This window comes from Nuphar pumila, chromosome 3 (genome assembly GCF_984573655.1).
Source record: "Nuphar pumila chromosome 3, dmNupPumi1.hap1.1, whole genome shotgun sequence".
Classification (NCBI taxonomy): Eukaryota; Viridiplantae; Streptophyta; class Magnoliopsida; order Nymphaeales; family Nymphaeaceae; genus Nuphar; species Nuphar pumila.
The window spans coordinates 124,943,626-124,963,396 of record NC_143251.1 but is presented as its reverse complement, the minus strand read 5'-3'; the positions used below and the strand labels follow the sequence as shown (position 1 = coordinate 124,963,396).

Genomic DNA, 19,771 nt, shown 5'->3' with positions numbered 1-19,771 from the left:
CAAGAAGTGATTCTTATAAAAAATGCATATAGATCACATCTGTATGGTCAGAATTTCCCAAAAAACACAGAAAATCCAATAGCATGTTTCATTTAATACCATACCCATTTTGTAGGTTTTTATTTTCTTATATATATATATATATATATATATATATATATATAGAGAGAGAGAGAGAGAGAGAGAGAGAGAGAAAGAGAGAGAGAGAGAGAGAGCAAAACTCCGAGGTGTCTTTGGTAGAGGATGATATTGCAGCACGCATAACGAAAGGAATACCGGCCAACGGAATCCATTATGGCCTGATAATCATGTCATCCACTCATGTCTATTTATATAGACAATGGCACAAGTATGCACTAAATTATTCAAAATAATCTCCGAGAGCATGGCCTGCTACAACTATAAAAAGCCCATGACCATGTCAATGTGCCAGCACCTACAAGTCGATCGACAGCCATATACATACATATCAATATCATGGCGAGCTTCAGTGCAGTGTCAGTGGTGTTGATTCTTCTCTTCACTCAGCTGGCCTTGTCTGAAGCTCGCGTGCCCTATGGTATGATGGTGAAGGCAAGCAAGCCCCTCGAATCGAGTAAGACACGACACAGCAGTAATGGTTCCTCCATCTCCAAGGGAAGGGTTAGGTACAAGAAGGTGGCAGAGTCTGGATTAGAGTCCAAGAGGGCGAGTCCTGGTGGCCCTGATCCCCAACACCATGCTCAACCTCCCTATTGGTGAACCTACGGACGTTCTTCTATTGAGCATTAATTAGTCGTTTAGCCCAAGGTAAGGAGCCAAATAAGAGCCATAACACAAGCGAGAATAACTCTACTTGAATGTACATCAATATGATGTCGTGCAATTTTTTATCTATGAACTTTTGATACGAACTCTCTCTCTCTCTCTCTTGCACGCGTGCATGATTTGACTGATATCATAAGACTTCACCCACGAGATGTACCAGAGCAGTGCTATATTATATTCAATGTTGTCAGTATCGGTATCGGCCCTGAATCGTTTGGCCCTTGATTCAGCTGTATGGGCCGAGACCAATACTCAACTGAATCGTTCTGTATCAACCCAAAAATAATAAAAAAATATTACGTGTCAATCATAGACATGTGTTAAAACCATTAAAATAATATTAAAGTGTTTTTGGTATTTTTTATATTGATTAAAAATAGCTTATTCAGGCTTGCAGCATATTGAATTTCTGCAGATGCGTATCGGCTACTGATAACATTGGTTATATTCAATCCCCACCGTACGTCTCACTTGGGAACCATGAAATATTTGAGTGGGACCCAGATACACCTGCATCAAGTGAGATGTACGGTGGTAACTGTAAATATTTGTTTGATAGCAACTGCAGTCCAATATTTACATACACAATACATGTACAACTTTATGGGAGATGCTTGGATCGTTCTGCCAAAAAAAATTTGAGAAAGAGAGACCAGCACTTGTTAGGAATGCAAATACTTGGGGGAGTCGGATCCGGAACAGCCAAAAATTGCAAAACCTCCATCCTGAATCGGACCCATTTGCATGTTTACATTTTGTAAGCCATGCATCAAAAAAAAAATGTGGGGAATAGCCTCCAGTCGAGTGTCTCAGCTAACATGGTGAGGCTTCAACCTGAGAATTGTTCGATTGCCCAGCTGGAGTTAGGCAGACCCGTACTAGAGATATAAATTATTAATTGGAATTGTTGTAAAGCACAAATCTAAGAACACTCAGATGGTTTGTCCTTCCAAATTCTGTCACTGCTGATCATACTCAGATTGGCCAAATTACGAGCAATATAATTATATTCTTTATGGGACGGCATTTGTTGCCAAAATATGGTCTTTCCGAAAATTTGGCAAGAATTCTCTTTCCAGCAGCTCCATTCCATCCTAGCTATCTTCCAAACGAGATATGCAAATTCACCTTGGTGATTCCTGATTGTAAATCACATATGACAATTACCATAGCAGATCTAGACTGTAAAGATTTACTTTAACCCACCAGCTGATCTAGGGTTGTCTCCATCTGCCAGAATGAAACCATCTAATTTTAATCTGATGGTTAGTATACAGACATATTTGAAGAGTATATTGAATCTGATTTGGAGGAGTGGTTCACTTTCTCCAGTGCCCTCATGCTCTTTGACTGTTTGGGAGCAGTGGTACTGGCAAAACAGTGGAGTGGAAATGGTGTCAACAGCCTCAACACCATTCACAAGAGAATGTTTTTGGCGACTCCAACCTCAACGCAATATTTCGGGAAAACCATATTTTGACAACAAATGCCGTCCCAATTCAAGGCTCCCAAACAGAGCCTAAGGATCGCTCATACTATTGGGGAACTGGAATTTATGAGGTTCTCAAAGAACGTTTTGTTGCGTAATTCGTACACTTTTCAGAATTTGAGATGGTTTTACAATGGAACACTGAATGAATACATGAAATGAGGGAGGTCTGCTCTCGGAGGCCGGATCAGGTGATATGCCAAAACACAAATTTTTTTGTGTGTTTTGAAATCACCACTGTACGTGGCTTTCATCTTTGTGTAATGATGACATCAGTACTTTGTGGTGGGCCCACTGTTTGCACGGTGGTGATGAAAGCCATCTGCAATGGTGATTTCAATACACAAAAAAATTTGTGTTTTAAACCTGATCCAACTCTCCGTTGGGATGCATAACAAATAACACATCGACTAATTAAAGAGAAACCCATTCTTTTAAGAGAGTTCACTCAAAGTAGTTTGTCTTCACAAAGACTTGTCCACAGAGATGAAAACACATTCCTCACACAGTTTCTGATCCAAATATTCAGTTCTGTACAGAAAGAAAGCAAGTAAAATTCATGTGGTGAGATTTGGATCTCACATCTTTTCAGATGCTCATTTTCCAATATCTAATAAGCTACCGGGAGAAGCTCTTCTCTGTAAATGAAGGGGGCACGAAGACTGAATCAGGCTGATGCTTGTGTCGATAGAGAGTGCGGATCATGTGAATCACATTAGGCAGCAAAAGTCTGCCACTGCACCTGACCTTCCTCCATCCCACTGTTGAGCCCCACAGCTGAAAGGCTGTACCCAGAGATGGAGGGCAATCAGGTGCCCCGGCACACTTTTGGTGTTCAATGTGACTGCACCTGATCTGCCCTCGTTAATTAATAGAAATAGGACAAATCATTATATATGAGTTAACCATCATATAGGGCTGATCCTGTCACAACGCCGTTATGTTCAATCACCACAGCACATCTCAATTGATGGAGATATAGTTTTCATTTGTTTTAATTTTCTGTTGATTACTGCTTTTTCTAGTTCATGTTAGATATTTCTAGTCTAAAAGGCAATTTGGCACTTTTCTCTGCAAATCCTGTTTTGGATTTAGATCAGAAACACAGTTTCCAAGTAGAGATGCATGATGGTGATTGAATATAACTAATGATCGGTTATGTGTTATATGATCTGATTTGCCCTCCCTTCATTGAGGACAGATCAGGTCATCCCACTGCACATCTCACTCGAGCCCTCTCATGGTTCCCAAGTGAGATGTGTGGTAGTAAATTAGCCCAGTGAATGCAGTAGCCCCAATAACAGGGTTGGAGTACAACGAGGTTTACTTAATCTAACAATAGTCCTTTTCTCACTGTTACATACAGTGACCAAGTGAATGGCATTTGAAGAGGGGTTACATCAATGAAAGTTTCTCTATTATCTTTTAGCCTCATGCCCATTTACCAATATTTAAGCATAAGATATACTAAAATAAGGGAAGCAAAGTTTCTCGCACTTCTTTTTATTGCAAGGCCTAGAATCTCTCTCTCTCTCTCTCTCTCTCTCTCTCTCTCTCTCTCTCTCTATATATATATATATATATATATATATATATATATATATATATATATATATATATATATATATATATATATATGCTTAATCGAGTATCGAGTGATATACTTTTTCTAAGGCAGGTGAGGAGGGCGGGGGGGGGGGGGGGGGTTTGTAAAGGCCTAGAGGGGAGGGGGACAGTGGATATAAAGTACTCAAAAAGAGAATTATCAGACAATGAGAAATTAGTAACGGTTAGCATTGGTGACATCAGATACCATAAGATACGAAAAAAGAGAAAAGGCAATTGGATTCAAGGTCATAATGTCGAACTGTGGTCGGATGGTAAGACAAAGAAGAGAGCATCATGATCATCATCAGATTGTTATGAATGACTGGAAATGGCTCATTAAGGTCAACCTATTGGCCAGAGAGAAATCGAGTAGAGATTCGGGTCCTAAATTATAAGCCAATCTAGAGTCCGAGTGATAGAGAGATTATGACCCAAAAGAGAAAAAGGTAGGCGGGACCACATGAGTGTCACAATATCATCCAAGTGGGGACTCAGGCAATGACCTCTCTCTACGGAGGTGAGCATTGGGCCGGGCAGGCCCAGCGTGTCATGGGTCGGGCCTGAGGCAGTAAATTTGGCCCTGGCTCGGCCTGAAGCAGAACTAGCCATGCCCGATATATATAGGAAAAATATTTGCTACTAATGAAGGTAAGAAACTAATGAGTTATATAAATCATAGGTGCAAGTTGTATCTACTCAATCTATATGTGTTCGACATGGTTTGTTGGTTAAGGATAAAGTCTGGATCACGTTATTTTGATATAAACATGTGATCTTTTGAGTTATGAAAGTTTTCTACTAAACAAACCATGTAGATCACAGTTGTAACATTTGGTCTACAAAATATTAAAAAATTTTAAAGAAAAAAATGATTTATACTCATTAGTTTCTTATCTTTATTTGTAGCCAGTATATATATATATTCAGCATTTGGCCCATGGGCGGGGTGGTCCAGGGGTATCTTAATGGGCCGACTTGAACTGGGCCTTTAGCCCGGCCCATCAATTGATGGGCCAGCCCAGTAAACAGCCCGATTCATTAGTGGGTCGAGCTGGCCCATTGCCCACCTCTCTCTCTCTCTTTATATAGGGTTAATCTAACATTAAATTAAACTAATTGAATTTAACTTTAAATAGAGTCAACCTTATTAAAATAACTAAAATATTCTTAAAAGAATGATATTTTTGAAAATGCACGATAACTTTTTGAGGTCAAAAAAAGTAAATTAGACAAGTTCATAAAGTTATTTTTGAAAAAAGTGTTTGACTTTTCATTTTCCTTTAAATTCAAAAAACTTATAATGCCCCAAAAAATAATTATGTATTTTAAAATATATCATCTTTAAGGTATTTTAATCATTACAATAAAGTTGAATTCTCCAAATTAAATTCAAACACTACCGTACCTTCAATCACTGTCCTAGCAGTGTAAAATAATGTAGGCTTACCCCTTGCTTCCTTCCCAAGAGTTACGGCTTGCACAAGGGCTATCACCCATGGGATATAAACTTTTTTTCTTCACTCAAATGTGAAATTACCATAATAAGTTCATCCATTGTGGGTACTAATGAAATTTTTGTATAATTACAAACACTATCTTAAGTTAACAGTATAACTGGAATCCAGTCAGGTTCGATCCAACCTCTAGCCCAAAGTTGACAATAAAATCAGGGTTTGACTAACAATTTTGAATCTAGATCAGATTCAAATCCAAATCTGAATCTGCCGTTTTAAAGGTCAAATCTGGATTTGGATGAACATGATCCAGTCTGAATCCAACCACTTTCATCCCTAATTGACAGCAGAAAACATCACACGGCAGTCGCTCATTTTGCATCCTACATGCAACCATATTCAACAATATAATGAGTAGATCATTAGCTTGACGCATCTCACAGAATTAAAAAAAAAAGCACGAATGTCACTTGCAAAAGAAATCATGTGGCGAATTAGTAGTTATGATTTCAGACAAACAGAAAGAGAGAGAGAGAGAGAGAGAGAGAGAGAGAGAGAGGTTTGCTCTGGTACAAGTAAATTAAATTGCTCTAAACCTAAACCAAGTCACACTATTTGAGATGGTTAAAAGGTGAAAGATTTTAAATAAGCAATAGCAGAGGGGTCATGTTGCTAAAGGAGCTACACCCTACCATTATGTACATCCTGAATTGTATTCACTCCCAGTGCTTGAATTGTTTTCAGGCACTCTACACAACATTAATGAACAAAACTTTTGGTGCTATGGGAGTCAATTATACGAGACACACTGGTCTCCAGTTCTTCTTGAAGAGCCCACCACCTTCCACCGATTTAGGATCAACTTCCATGCCTATGATAATCAAAAGGCAGTTGATTACTACAACACTACCATTTGGAATAATCGAACATAGTGTAAAGCTAGTGACATTCCAATAATTACAAGAACGGGAAGTCAGCCAATTAAATCAAACTGGACAAACTAAATGGTCAGTGAAGTCACCATCAGCAAAGACCTCAAAAGATACAACATAAATTATAAAGCAGTATGACTAAATGCTTCAATGTGCAAATGCCCAGAGCATAGTTACCAGAATTTCCTAGAGTACGAAGGAATCCTGATTCCTCAAGTTTCCCAATCATGGAAATCCCTATTCTAAGTCGTGACAATGTTTAGATGTCAGAATTTTCTGCAAAACTATAGTGATATAAGTAAGAACGCTGTGGATATAAGAACTTTTTTTTGTAAATTTTGAATTGTTACATATGATTTCACATATCACTTCCTAAATGATTCCTCATACCATTTCATACTGACTTCCAGCTTCCCAAATCCTCTAAAGATTTGAAATGATTGCTTCCAGTGGCGAAGCCAAGAATCTAAACTAGGGTGGGCACAAAATGCATACTAAAAATTAAAAAAATACTAATAAATTACACTAACAATATGTTTTAAAAAATTATTATTATAAAACAGTCATTAATATAATCATGCTTAATGCTAATTGAAAATAAAAATAGCACAAAAAACCATAAAACCTTAATTAAATGTTCATGAAATCTGAAAAAAATCTAAATCAATACCCTCAATCATAAAAAAATCATAGATCTATGCTATTTGAAAATTTTCCCACTTCAGTTGAAAATTTTCAAAACTTTAGGAGGTGTGCTTAATGCTAATTGAAAAGAAAAATAGCACAAAAAGCCTTAAAACCCTAATTAAATGTTCATGAAATCTGAAAAAATTCTAAATCAATACCCTCAATCATAAAAAAAAATCATAGATCTATGCTATATTGAAAATTTTCCCACTTCGGTTGAAAATTTTCAAAACTTTAGGAGGGGCAAAAGCTCCTCCTCCCCCCCCCCCCCCCTGGATCTGCCCTTGACTGCTTCCATACTCCACTCCACACAGTTTCCTGTTTTTTATTCCGGCTCTCGCAACATGTCCCAGAGCACGTTTGCATCTCCTATAGCTGCTTTCTCTGAATAAGGAATGGAGAAACAAGGTCATAAAATTGACCCCTATGTAACTAAAATTAGACTTATGATGGAGATAGTAGTGGTGATGACCTCTTGCAGCTTCCTTGCTTTCTACCTGACCTGGTTCATGACATGGTAGATCTAGATGCCCCAAGTTAAAAGACCCAGAAAGGAACACTGACCTAAAACGTAGCTAGTACCCAATACATGGAAAGAATATGCCCCGGTGAAGTCTTTAGGAAGCTCATATGAGCTGCAGCATTGGGGAAATCATAGGCTTACATGATATCCAATGTCAGGTTTGAACTTTGAACACAAACTGGTGATGAAAATGATTTTTTTTATAAACTAGTGATTGTACTAAGATATTTATGGATTTCTTCTAGCTGTTTCTTGAGGAAAGCGAGGGAAAAAGCACAACTGAGAAAGCCTTGTGCAAAGCATTCTAAAAACAAGACAAATACTAAACACAATGGGCTCACCTATGGTCTAGCATGAGATGTTTTCTCCTGGCAACTATGTCACATGGGTGCGGGTACGGGTATGACACGGGTGGGGAGCAATTTCAAATGGACAAAAAATGACACGGGTATGACACGGGTACGGGTATGTCAAAAAAATTTCAACCATATATATATATATATATATATATATATATATATATATATATATATATATATATATATATATATATTTCAAAAAATATATAGAAAAAAATCATTTTTTTTGTTTTTATATGTCTTTTGCCCTAAAAAATGGACAAAAATAGACTCAGTCAAAGTTGACCGAGTCCAAAATGCGGACGGACTCGGCCCTCCGACACTTGGTTGACCGTGTCCACCTCATGTCCGAAGCCGCATCCGTGTCCACACCCGTGTCAGGTACGGGCGACACGGGTGCGTCAACCTTTTAGCCGAGTCCGTGTGACTTAGCCGGGCAGCAAACCATAAACCACTTCTGGTCCATCAGTATGGGCATTCAGCTAAAAACCATAAACCACTTCACTCAATGGAGTCGTTTTGGGCTGGATATTGGTCCAACTTAACCTGATTACCTTGCTTATAGTGGGTCACGGGAGCAGCCAATGGTCATGCGTCTGGCTTTACAATAGAATCCGATAGGATCCAAGCCTAAACCCAACCAACAATTTTCAGAATTTATGTTCCATTAATGCCAAAAACCAACATTCTGTGAACCATTATGTGAAAGTCTCCTATTTGTTGATGCATTTGAAGCATGTTGATCAAGCATTTGTTTAAGCATTTGATTCATGTCTAAATATACAAGGATTGCTACACTGGGAAAGTGGAAAGCTGATCTTCACCATAATTTATAGGACTCAATAAGCATCCAACTAGAAATACTTCCATTTTGCAGAGCCATCTTTCAAAAGGAATCCACTTCAAACCAACCATGATTACAAAATCTGGAACCAAGCTGGCAATCCTAAATGGAAAAGACACGCTTCTATAAATCAATTCCTCATAATCTATGTCACATAAGTGTCTGTGTGTGTGCAGGCGAATACGTATTTAAGTATATACTATATAGATAAAACTGGACTTGGTTAGGGTTAACTGAGTTCAGTTTTGGACAGAAATGGAATCTGGTGTGGTTGACCGCACCTGACACTGCAGAAGCCATGTCCAAGTGTTGCACCCGCATATTCACCTTTTAGAAGAGTCCATGTTACATAGCTCATAATAGATGAATAGATGAAAATTTTGATATGAGATAAGATAAACATGGTACTAACAGAATACATCAGATTTCAAAAGATCTCTTGAATCTTACAAAGCAACACATAGAACCATACAAGTTGGGAGAAGAGGCTAAGACTTAATAGGCTTTATTGCCTTGGCAATGTTTGAATCAGCTCCAACACCCTTTTAAGAGCTCACTTGGAGCTCTATTCATCTGCAGTGACCAATGCAATCTGGTGTCCATAAGATATTACCCCCCTTTTTCTTTCCACAGAGAGGGGGAGAACAAAAACATGTTTTGCATGCTTAAAAACTACACCAATATTATAAGTGGAAAAGGCTAAAGCTCATAGACGTGAGCACAGGTCCATTTCAAGGAAGATTGAGATTTCAAGAGCCTTAACACAGTTTCTTAAATTTGAAAATAAAACTTACAATTTCCTCATAACCCATTCACATATTAACTCATCATGTCCGAGGTGAATGTGTTGCATCTGAAGATTCTGAACCAGAGGAGCTTTCACTCTCTGAATCTGTCCATCACAAACAAATGAAACCATTGTTCATACAAGCAATCATTCAGTGAAACAGGGTACAAGAACAATGTGAAGGATATTCCCTTAAAGCACATCAAGACCCACGTGGCTTTGACCTATCTTGACTGGATCCAAATCAGTAGTGTTGACCATGTTCAGTATGTGCATGGTGATTAGATACATGAATACATACATAAGTGCGCCACACACACACACACACACACTATATATATATATATATATATATATATATATATAGAGAGAGAGAGAGAGAGAGAGGTATCTGCTAACCACTTTTCTAGCAAACCGGGCTTTCCTTAAATCTGACCGTAGAGATGTGTTCTGCATGTTCGATTTTATGGGAATAAACTCTTGATCATCCGATTCCAAAACACAGGCATAAAAAATCATGTCTTTTTATCAAAAAACATGATCCAAGTGTCATTTCCTAGTAAATCGACCATGTTGAATACAACTGTATGGTGAGATTTAAGTAAAACAAGAAAAACTCTCTCTCTCTCTCTCTCTCTCTCTCTCTATATATATATATATATATATATATATATATATATATATATATATATAAGTCACAGGGACTCGGCAAAGCAGGTATCGCACCCACGTTGACGCGACGTGGGTGCGGCACCGAGTGTGGTCAACACGACCCTGGGTGCGGTCAACGCACCCAGGGTCATTTTGGTTCAATTTTTCGGACGTTAAAAAAAACGATGAAAAAGGAGGATTAGGGCAAAAAAAAAAATTGCCCTAATCTCCTCTCCCACGCAGCTCAGCTCGAGTCCTCCCGACAGCACCTCCTCCTCTCCCTCGTGGCAGGTACCCTCTAGCTCCCTCTCTCTCTCTTCTTGTGTCGGCAATGGAGGGGCCAAGCCCCTTGCTCCCTCTCGCTCTCATGTTGGGTCGGCAGGGGAGGGGCCGAGCCCCCCACCCTGCTCCCTTTGATTTCAGGGGAGAGGGGGCCGAGCCCCCCCTCTCGCTCTCTTGTTGGGTCGGCAAGGGAGGGGTCGATCCCCCTTCCCTTCTCCCTCTTATTTCAGGGGAGGGGTTGAGTCCCTCCCTATTTTTGGCAGGGGATATATATATATATATATATATATATATATATATATATATATATATATATATATATATATATATATATATATATATATATATATATATATATATATATATATAATGTTTGTATAATTGATTTGAAATTTTGAATGTATTTTTTTTTTGTGTTTTAAGGATAAAAATGACGGATAAAGAGAAAGGACTTGCGTCATCCTCATCCCAACATTTGAGTTCTACTGCTAGTTTTGCTGATAGTTGTAGTGGAACTGATGAGGTGGGGCCACTATGAGTACATGTAGATAAACTTGCAAAAACTAGAGAAGGAGGTGGTAGAAACAAGAGATTTTAATGCAAGCTCTGTAAAAGAGATTTTGTTGGGTCTTACATAAGAGTGAAGGCTCATTTGTTGAAGATATCAGGACATGGCATTTCGAGATGTAGAAATGTTGATGAGACAATACGAAGACAATACAAGAAGAATATCAGAAGAGAAAGACAATGACCGATTCTTGTGCAGTTAGTGTGCTATTTGCAAGCCACCAAGAAGATGCTGAAAAAAAAAAAAAAGTCAATGTAGGAGGTAGAAAAACGATACAAGCAACATTCAATACACATGGAAGAGAAGAATTGGATAGAAAAGTTGGGAGGTATTTTTATTCTAGTTTACTCTCATTTAATGAAGCTGAAAATCCTTATTGGAAGGATTTAGAACATCCTTTGCAAATTGTAATTTGAGTGGCTATGTGCCTCCAAGCTAAAAAAAATACGAACCACACTTCTTGCAGAAGAGAGGGCAAATGTGGAGAGGTTGTTGGAGAATAAAAAATTTTCATGGGAGCAAAATGAAGTTTCTATTGTGTCTGATGGATGGACAGATATTCAAAGGCATCCACTGATAAATTTCATTGTTTTTTCACTTAGTGGCTCGGTATTCTTGAAAGCAGTTGACGCATCTGGAGAATATAAAAATGCAGAGTATTTGAAGGGGTTGTTTATAGAAGTTATAAAAGAAATGGGTGATCAGAATGTTGTACAAATTATTACAGACAATACTCCAGTTTGTAAAAGTGCAACGTTGAGTTTGAAGAGTGACTACCATCATATTTTTTGGACTCCCTTTGTAGCACACAGCATAAATCTGACCCTAAAGAGCATATGCAACCCCAAAGAAGAAGAAAATTCACAAGCATATGCTTTATGCTCATGAATTGGAGATTTAGAAAGAAATGTCAAAAACATTAGAAATTTTGTTGTTAACCACCATCGTGCTAATGTTATATTTAATAGGCATTCTGACTTGAAATTGTTGAAGGTCGCTAAAACACGTTTTGTGTTTATCATTGTGATGGTGAAGAGGATTAAAAAAGTGAAGAATGCTTTAGTTAGCATGGTGACTGATGAAAATTAAAGATTCTATCATGCTGATGATGATATCAAGGCTCAAGAAATTAAGAAATTCATTGTTGATGATGAGTTTTGGGACAAAGTAGTATACTTTCTTCAATTTACCCAACCTATTTGGAAAATGTTGAGAGAAGTTGATAAGGATGAGTTCATGCTTCACAGAGTTTATGAAATGTGGGATAATATGATTGAAAAAATACAAGCTGTTGTTTTCAAGCATGAAGAAAAAAATCCTGCAATGAATGATTCAGAATTTTTTAACCATATTCATTCAATTTTAGTCAGAAGATGGGATAAGAGCAGCACTACTTTGCATTGCATGGCACATTCTCTTAATCCAAAATATTATGCAAAAAAATAGCAAGCAGGTGGTATTGGTTGTGTCCCTCCAAATCTAGATCCAGAGCTATCAAGACATAGAAATATGTGTATGATAAGACTTTTTACTGAAGCATATTTTCTAAATCAAGTCATATAAGAGTTTGAAAATTTTTCATCTTTGAGATTATATGGACCAATATTATTCGCGAGAAAGGAGGATAATATAGATCCTATCACATGGTGGTCAACATTTGGATCAAAAACACCTCTTCTCCAACGTTTTGCATTACGATTGCTATCGCAACCTGCTAGTTCATTTTGTTGTGAAAGAAATTGGAGCACATATTCTCAAATCCACAACGTGAAGAGAAACAAACTCACAAGCAAGCGTGCAGAGGATTTAGTATATGTTCATTCAAATCTTTGACTACTTTCGCGAACTAATGATGAATACAGGTACTAATTTTCTCTCTTAGTTATTTGAATATTTATTTTTTAATTTTTCATTTAAATATATTTTTATTGCATTTAATATTTTCAAATTGGGTTTGTAACGCAGACAAAGAACATCTAAATTTTGTGATGTAAACCCAGAAGAGTGTGACTTCGAGGGAGACCATGATTTCAACATGACAAACATGGATTTATCTGAGCCCAATCTTCCTTCTAATGATGCATTTGATAATGATGAAGAAAATTATTAAGATCCATTACTTTTGATATGTAATTTAATTCTTTTCTGCTTTACTTATTTGATTGATATTTAGGTTGATTTATTTAATTGTTTTACTTATTTGATTGATATTTAGGTTGATATATTGTATGCATGATGAATGATATTATGACAATGTTAACTGTTAAATTATGATAATGTTAACTGTTAAAACTTCAAAATTATATATATATATATATATCATAGTCACAAATATCAGTTTCGGCTATATCTCATAAAGTCAAATTTCACGATCACAAAGGTTGCATTGATAAATCTTGGGAAAATTTTGGAAAAATCTTGGCACTAAATAAAATAAAAAATAGCATAAATAAGTAAGAAAAAAATATGCTTAGATAATAAAGCTGTTGTAAAAATGTAAATAAAAGTTAAATTTTAAAATATAAAAAGTAAGGAAAAACATATTTAAAACATACAAAAGAAATATAAAAGTAAAAGTGACTGAAAAAGTCATGATATTACCGTGATAATATCATGATAATGTTACAAGTCTGATTTTGAAAATCTCATGATATTTTACCTTTTATATCATTTACCCAAAAAAAAAGATGGATATAGATGATATTTTTAATTTATAGCCTATATGTGTGTGAGTGTGAGTGTGTGTGTGTGAGAGTGTGTGTGTGTGTGCATTGTATGGTAAAATGCCAAAAGAGAAGTTTTTAGAACAAATGTGAAATCTTCCTCATATTTTGGTTCTTCACAATTTACCCATTGTTCTAATCAAGTATTAAAAACCATGACTTGGGCTGCAAGGGATAATGGACCCTTTTCAAGGGTAGAATCCAACATGCCAATGGGAGCCCCATACTTTCTCACCATGAGTGAAACGAACATTAAAGTGCTAGGAGGAAAAATCCAGTGTGGTAGTGTCTGCCCATCTGGGACAGTTTTCACTTGAAGCTTCCTTCACACCTGGCAGGGTTCTTCAAGAGACATGCCCTTTCCATGAAAGGGTCTTCTCTTTCATGGGAGTGAAACAAACAGACCCTTAATCACCTTGCTATTATGAGCGCAAAATGACAGATCACCAATAAATACAAAAATTACAAAGGATTTTTGAAGGAACATAGTCTCATTACTTGAAATTTACCAAATGGAGTACACTATGTACAACATTGACATGCCTCCTGCATTATTTCATGGACAGGACAAGGCCAATAAAAGCAAAAAACCAAAGAGAAAGGAAAAGCAAAAGACCAAAGAGAAAGGAGAGAGGTAGAACATTGTAGTACATCTTGTACCCAAAGCTTTAATCTGGAACTCATGCGCAAGTAATCCATTTTCAGGACTTCAACTGATAGCATCAACAAAAGATCTTTTGGTTAGTTCACCAAAGAGTGAATCTCATTAACCAAATCAGAACCAATTACAGTGCTGAGTAGTTGTCACCACTAATCAACTTTTATTGGCAATCCTGCATAATTTTTGTCAAATCTTCCAAGACAATTGTCCTATCAACTAATGATTGATATGATGGTGACGTTTGAGTCTTGCTTAATGGTTACCCTAATACCCTCTTTGACTTTAAGTTAAAGCTTTGAGCAATGTTTGTGACTAAGTAGGAATCCAGAAAGTCAAACAGTATATCAATTCAAACCACAGGTGCAACCATTTGATGAAAGAGCTATGATGCTTACCGCTAGAGGAAGATCCACTGTCACTACTGGAGCTGCTTGAGCAAGTTGATCTACGGGCATCACCACCTTGCTTCTTAGCTGCAACACCAGGTGCAGAAGGAATTTTCTTCTCCTCTGTAACCACACCTATTCAAAAGACATTCAAACCAACAACCCCAATTAACCAAAGAAAGATCTCATTTACAAAGGCAAACAACAATCAGCCAAAAAAGATGGTTTTACCTCTATTATTGTTCACTGGTGGTGCCCCCCGTGGGGGAGGAGCTTGGGCCTGCCCATATGAATAGTTCAAGGGAAAATGTGAATACCCCATAAAATTATTACAACAATTGGAAAACTAAACAAATAACCAAACATCAAACACATTGGAAACACCCACCCTCTCCAAAGCAGCATGTTGGTTTTCAGCTCTAGTTCGGTTGGCAAGCTCAGCTTTCTTCCTGTTCTTGCTCAAACTTTTCTTGTAGTTGGTCACAAACCTATCGAGCTCCCACAGCGTTTCCGTATCCACACTATCGATATCCACTTCAATCTCATCATCATGTTGGCAAAGCGAAGAGTTCCGCTTCTTGATAATCAGCACAATGCTATCCAGCTTCTCTGAAGGCAAGCTCTGAAGATTCATGCTCAACTTTTGCTTCTCTTCATACGTCATGTCGCGTTTATGCGGATCCTTTGCCTTGGGCTTCTTCGGGGCGGGAGTCCTAACAGAAGGAGCATTCAAAGGTTTGGATTTGGGCTCAGCAGGAACAGTTGTCGACTCTGATCTGTCCAGTACTTTCTTTGGCTCTGGAAGAGGAGGAGGGGCTCCCCTGTTCGTCATCTGAACATAACCACCTTGAGATTCTACTTCATCAAACCTCGAACTCAACAGATCGTCTGCGAATACCGCCTCTATGACCCGCCACCGGTCGTCGAACATCTTCAGTAGCTGCTCCGCCATGATATGAACATCATGCCCCTTAGGATTGTAGGTCATGGCATTCCAGAACGTCAACCTCACGTCCTCCGCGAATTCGGCAGGGAAAGAGTACCAATTGCTGTTCAGCCTCGATTTCACGGTACCCAAATCCATTGGATGCTTGATAATCGCAAAATAGTCATGGAGGCCAAGACCCTTCACGTCTACAGGGGCGTTGAAGACCCACCCGTGCCTGTGCTTCATCAATTTGGCAAGAATCGAGCCGCATTGCTTGAATCTCTCGACCGTCGATTTGCCGATGGGGTACTCCTGCTGTCTCGAATTCGAATTCGAATTCGAGTTGGGTTTCGCCTTCTTGGCGCTTTCGGCCGGCGGGAACTTATCCTTGCCGACAACGAAATCCGAGTTCCGGTAGTACTGGCTTGCCTTGGGCGTGCGCCTCTCCTTCTCCACAACATTGCTCCCGGCGTGGCTGTTCTCCGGCGCCGGAACGCTCGTCTGGCATGGCGGTGCGCCGCCTGCGGAGGCCGCCTCCGAATTCGTCTTCCCGACGCCGTTCCCCGACACCTGAGGCGGACTGTACCCAGAATTATCAACAATGGCGCTCCCGGAGCAACCCCGAAGCTGCATCTCACGGGCCTCAAGCCTCCTGTACAACCGCCGGACCTGATCCAGCTCACCGGTGAGCATCCGGCGCAGCTCGCGCATCTCCCGCTTCGACCTCGACGCCAGGTCGATGGTCACCCGGTTCTCGGAGCGGCGGAGCCCGCCACCACCGACGCCGGTGGTGGAGCGGGAGACGCTGTTGGGGTTCATTGGGGCGGTCCTGCGGCTGAGGCTGGAGGAGTCGTCTGAGGCGGCAGCAGCGGCGTGGTGGTGGGAGTTGGTCTCTTCCGTTAGGGTTACAGACTTGGGTGGTCTTCCTCTGCCTTTCCTCATGTAGACCTTGCTCTCTCCCCATCGCTGCTTCTTGTTGCTGTCGTCTCCGCCGACCAACGCCATCCACTCCCGCTGGAACTCATCAACGGCGATTTTTTCAGGGAGGGAGATAGAAGGGACGGATACGGATGGGTTGATAGTTGTTACAATCGATTGTACCTACAATCGAACTAGAAAACCTTTTTTTTTTCTTGAAATGGGTGCGTTGGTCATCTTGAAAAATGTTGCCATGGATGACCATCTGTAGTCTAAGCATGCAGAATCGCTGCATAAACAAACCTATATACACATCAAATTTAAATGATTGAAAAACTGAGTAGCATGTATATCACATCTATGAAGTTAGATTTATTAGAAGAAGAGGAAGAAAGTTAGATTTACCATAAGAAGAGGAAGAAGAAGAAGCATATAATGTGAAGTTTATAAGTTTTTTCTTGATGCGAGGAATAACACAGTTTTTTAATTTATAAAAAAATAAATTTTATCAAAAAACATGACCCAAATATCAATCACCACTAATCGATCATGTTGAATGCATCTGTAAGGTTAGATTCGAATCAAAACAAATTGCATCGTGGCATCTAAGTAGATATAAAGTACAAAATGAGTGCAGCAAATATAACTCTATCGAGAATGAGTTCCAAGGAAGAGCAACAACTATGTCCCGTTTCTTTTGTATTTGCATGGCTGCAGACTGAAGACTGTCCCAGCATGCAAATTTTATCAGTTTCTGGTGCTTTTGTATAACCGCTTAACCTTGTGTGTTTGGGTATGGTGATAAATAAGAAGACCCCATTAAGACCCGAGTCCAAACCCCAATGTCGTATAGTTTGTAAAATTTTATACCAGACCTGAGCCCGACCTGAGTTCCGATTAAGACTCACAATTTTTCAATTTTAAAATGATACAAAATATTGTTTTACCGGGTATGACCCAGGTCTGGTTTATGTAGTTCTTATCGGATTCGAGTATGGTTTCTCGTGAGTCCGATTAGACCCAGGTCTGGACCCAAAATCATACCCAAAAATCAGGGCTAGGTCTGGTTATACCTGAGTCCGAACCAAACCCGACCCGTTGAGGTTGGCAATGAGCCGCTCCGCCCAATATATATGTATGTATGCGCGGGCGCGCGCCCTAACTCGATTAAGCCTAACGACCGTGTTGTGGGTCAGGGTTTTCCCAGTGGGCCAAAATTAGGATTTAACTAGTTTTTTTTTTTTTATTTCCGGCAAGAATTCTGGCCAACTCCGGCAGAATTTGGACAAGCCGATTACTTTTCTGCAATCTACGCATCGAGACCTTTTCAATGGTTGTCTCTGATCGCCGATCGGAGAAACTTCATGATGCGACGATTTTTTGAGCTCAAGCTCCCCCATATGCATCTTCATCTGGACAACCAGCAGACTTTGTCGTCACTTTTCGGCATCGTTGGATGACATCCAGCAACACGCCAGTATCGCCAGCATCCCTGTCACACCGGGAGTTCAAAACACCCAGGCGCTCTTCCAAACGTCCAGCCGATTCTCCAACAACCCTGCGCGAGGTAGCCCACTTGATCACAAGCACTAAACTGTTATATCAGGAGCGGTCACCCCTGCAGCTGTGACAGTCATCGATTCTTTACGTTTTCCCGCCGATTGCTGGAGTTTCCATCGGTGGTGACTTCAGTTTCGCTGACACATCGACCCTCATGCATCAAAATCACCATAGACCGCCTGTGAACTCAACACCTGCACCCCCGGAGCCGGAGAACCTCTTCTCTGTGCATGCACCCAGGCTGTAGAACAAAGGCTATGGATTGGTTTTAGGGCAACACTTTAATTATGATGGTTTCATTGGGCGGGGAAAGCCAACTTGGACCCAACTTATTGAGGGCATTTTAGAACGTTTGGACTGACTACTTCGGTAAACCATTTTGAAACAATTGAAGCAAAAGGGCTCATTGGAGGAATACCAAACCCAATTCAAAGAGTTGCCACATGTAGATCACCAAACCCTATTTGGGTCATAATTAAGTGGGTGGACTTGAGGATGAGCTTTGCATAAAAGTGCTCTCATCATATTCCCAAAGATGCCTACAAAGTTGCCAAAGGTATATGATGAACAACAAAGGTTGAAGTGGGCTTTGAAAAAGAGCTCCAAGCAAAGAGAGTAGGCTCTACACGGTTTAAGAGAGGAAAGGCAAGGGAGTTAGCAAACCCAAATAGATGAGAGAAACTAAAGGGGATCCTTTTTAAGTGTGTAGAAAAGTGGCAACCGGGTTATAAATATGTCTAAAAATCTTTCAAGTTGTTGACTCGAAGGTGGATGAGTCAAGAGAACGAAATGAACAAGATGAATCAAGTGGAGAATACCATACCATGTCCGGGTCAATAGGGTTATATTATACGAGAGTTGAAGGAAAAATTTAAGGGAGCACGTGGATGTCTTTATAGACACGAGGGGCACTCACAATTTTGTGAGAGAGGAACTAGCTCACCATGAGCTGTTTGATAAAAGAAAATTTAGAATTTAAGGTCACCTTGGGCAACGAGGACAAGTTATCTTGTTGACATATTTTTTGGTATTTTATGCCTTGAAATATTAACAAAACGTTCAATGGTTTCCTTACCAAGGAAAACTTGGAGATTCGTGACATGGTTTCAACCTTGTGCTAATTCAATCCAAGGGCTACTTTGTTTATCGGTTAGGGAAAATAAGAAGCCCATAATTGGGAGCTAGATCTTGGATATGCAATATCATTAATTGGTTGTGAATTGTGATAGCTTATGGACCAGCAATTGTGGGCCGCAGATAGTGGTGTAACCGGGTCAGGTTCGGGTTTGGGTATAGCCCTTACCAGTTTTTTAATTGGGTCTGACAAACAGACCCAAACCTAACCCAATTTTATTAGGCTGCAAGTTTGGGTTGGGGTTATTTGTGGATCCATATGGGTTAACATGTTTAGGTAAAAAAAAAAGGTTGGTTCCAAATAGGTCGAGTTTTAATTTGTTTCATGTTTGGATCGTGTCTGGACATTGTTATAAGATTGTAGACTTGTATGAGTTAATGGGTTCAGGTATAAATTAGATTGAGTATAAATGGGGCTCACTTGAAATGTTGTCATGTGATTGGCTATGGCACTTAGGTGCAGGTAGGGC

At 39.3% G+C, this 19,771-nt stretch overlaps 1 protein-coding gene across 3 annotated transcripts; it reads right to left on the bottom strand.

Moving 5' to 3' along the window:
- Window positions 1-5,768: 5,768 nt before the first annotated feature.
- On the bottom strand, window positions 5,769-18,373 carry LOC149843630 (transcription factor GTE4-like). Of its 3 annotated transcripts, XM_089999975.1 has the most exons (6): window positions 18,256-18,373; window positions 17,931-18,165; window positions 15,150-16,910; window positions 14,993-15,041; window positions 14,771-14,896; window positions 5,769-6,229 (listed from the first exon to the last, which is right to left on the bottom strand). In XM_089999975.1, exons 3-6 carry the CDS (start codon window positions 16,692-16,694, stop codon window positions 6,153-6,155), a joined length of 1,797 nt encoding a protein of 598 aa, XP_089856101.1. In that variant the 5' UTR covers window positions 16,695-16,910; window positions 17,931-18,165; window positions 18,256-18,373; the 3' UTR covers window positions 5,769-6,152. The 3 variants fall into 3 exon arrangements, with proteins under 3 accessions (XP_089856101.1, XP_089856102.1, XP_089856103.1); XM_089999976.1 differs by lacking the exons at window positions 17,931-18,165; window positions 18,256-18,373 and having other exon boundaries at window positions 15,150-17,027; XM_089999977.1 differs by lacking the exons at window positions 5,769-6,229; window positions 17,931-18,165; window positions 18,256-18,373 and adding an exon at window positions 9,322-9,595 and having other exon boundaries at window positions 15,150-17,035.
- Window positions 18,374-19,771: the final 1,398 nt, after the last annotated feature.

Bases quoted from the DNA above. Each gene is read 5' to 3' on its own strand.
- LOC149843630 (XM_089999975.1), bottom strand. From the start codon at position 16,694: ATGGCGTTGGTCGGCGGAGACGACAGCAACAAGAAGCAGCGATGGGGA. The intron at 14,897-14,992 runs GTAAAACCATCT...TCTTTTGAATAG, and splicing joins ACCAGTGAACAATAATAGAG to GTGTGGTTACAGAGGAGAAG. The intron at 6,230-14,770 runs GTAAGCATCATA...TGATTATCATAG, and splicing joins CAGTGGATCTTCCTCTAGCG to GCATGGAAGTTGATCCTAAA.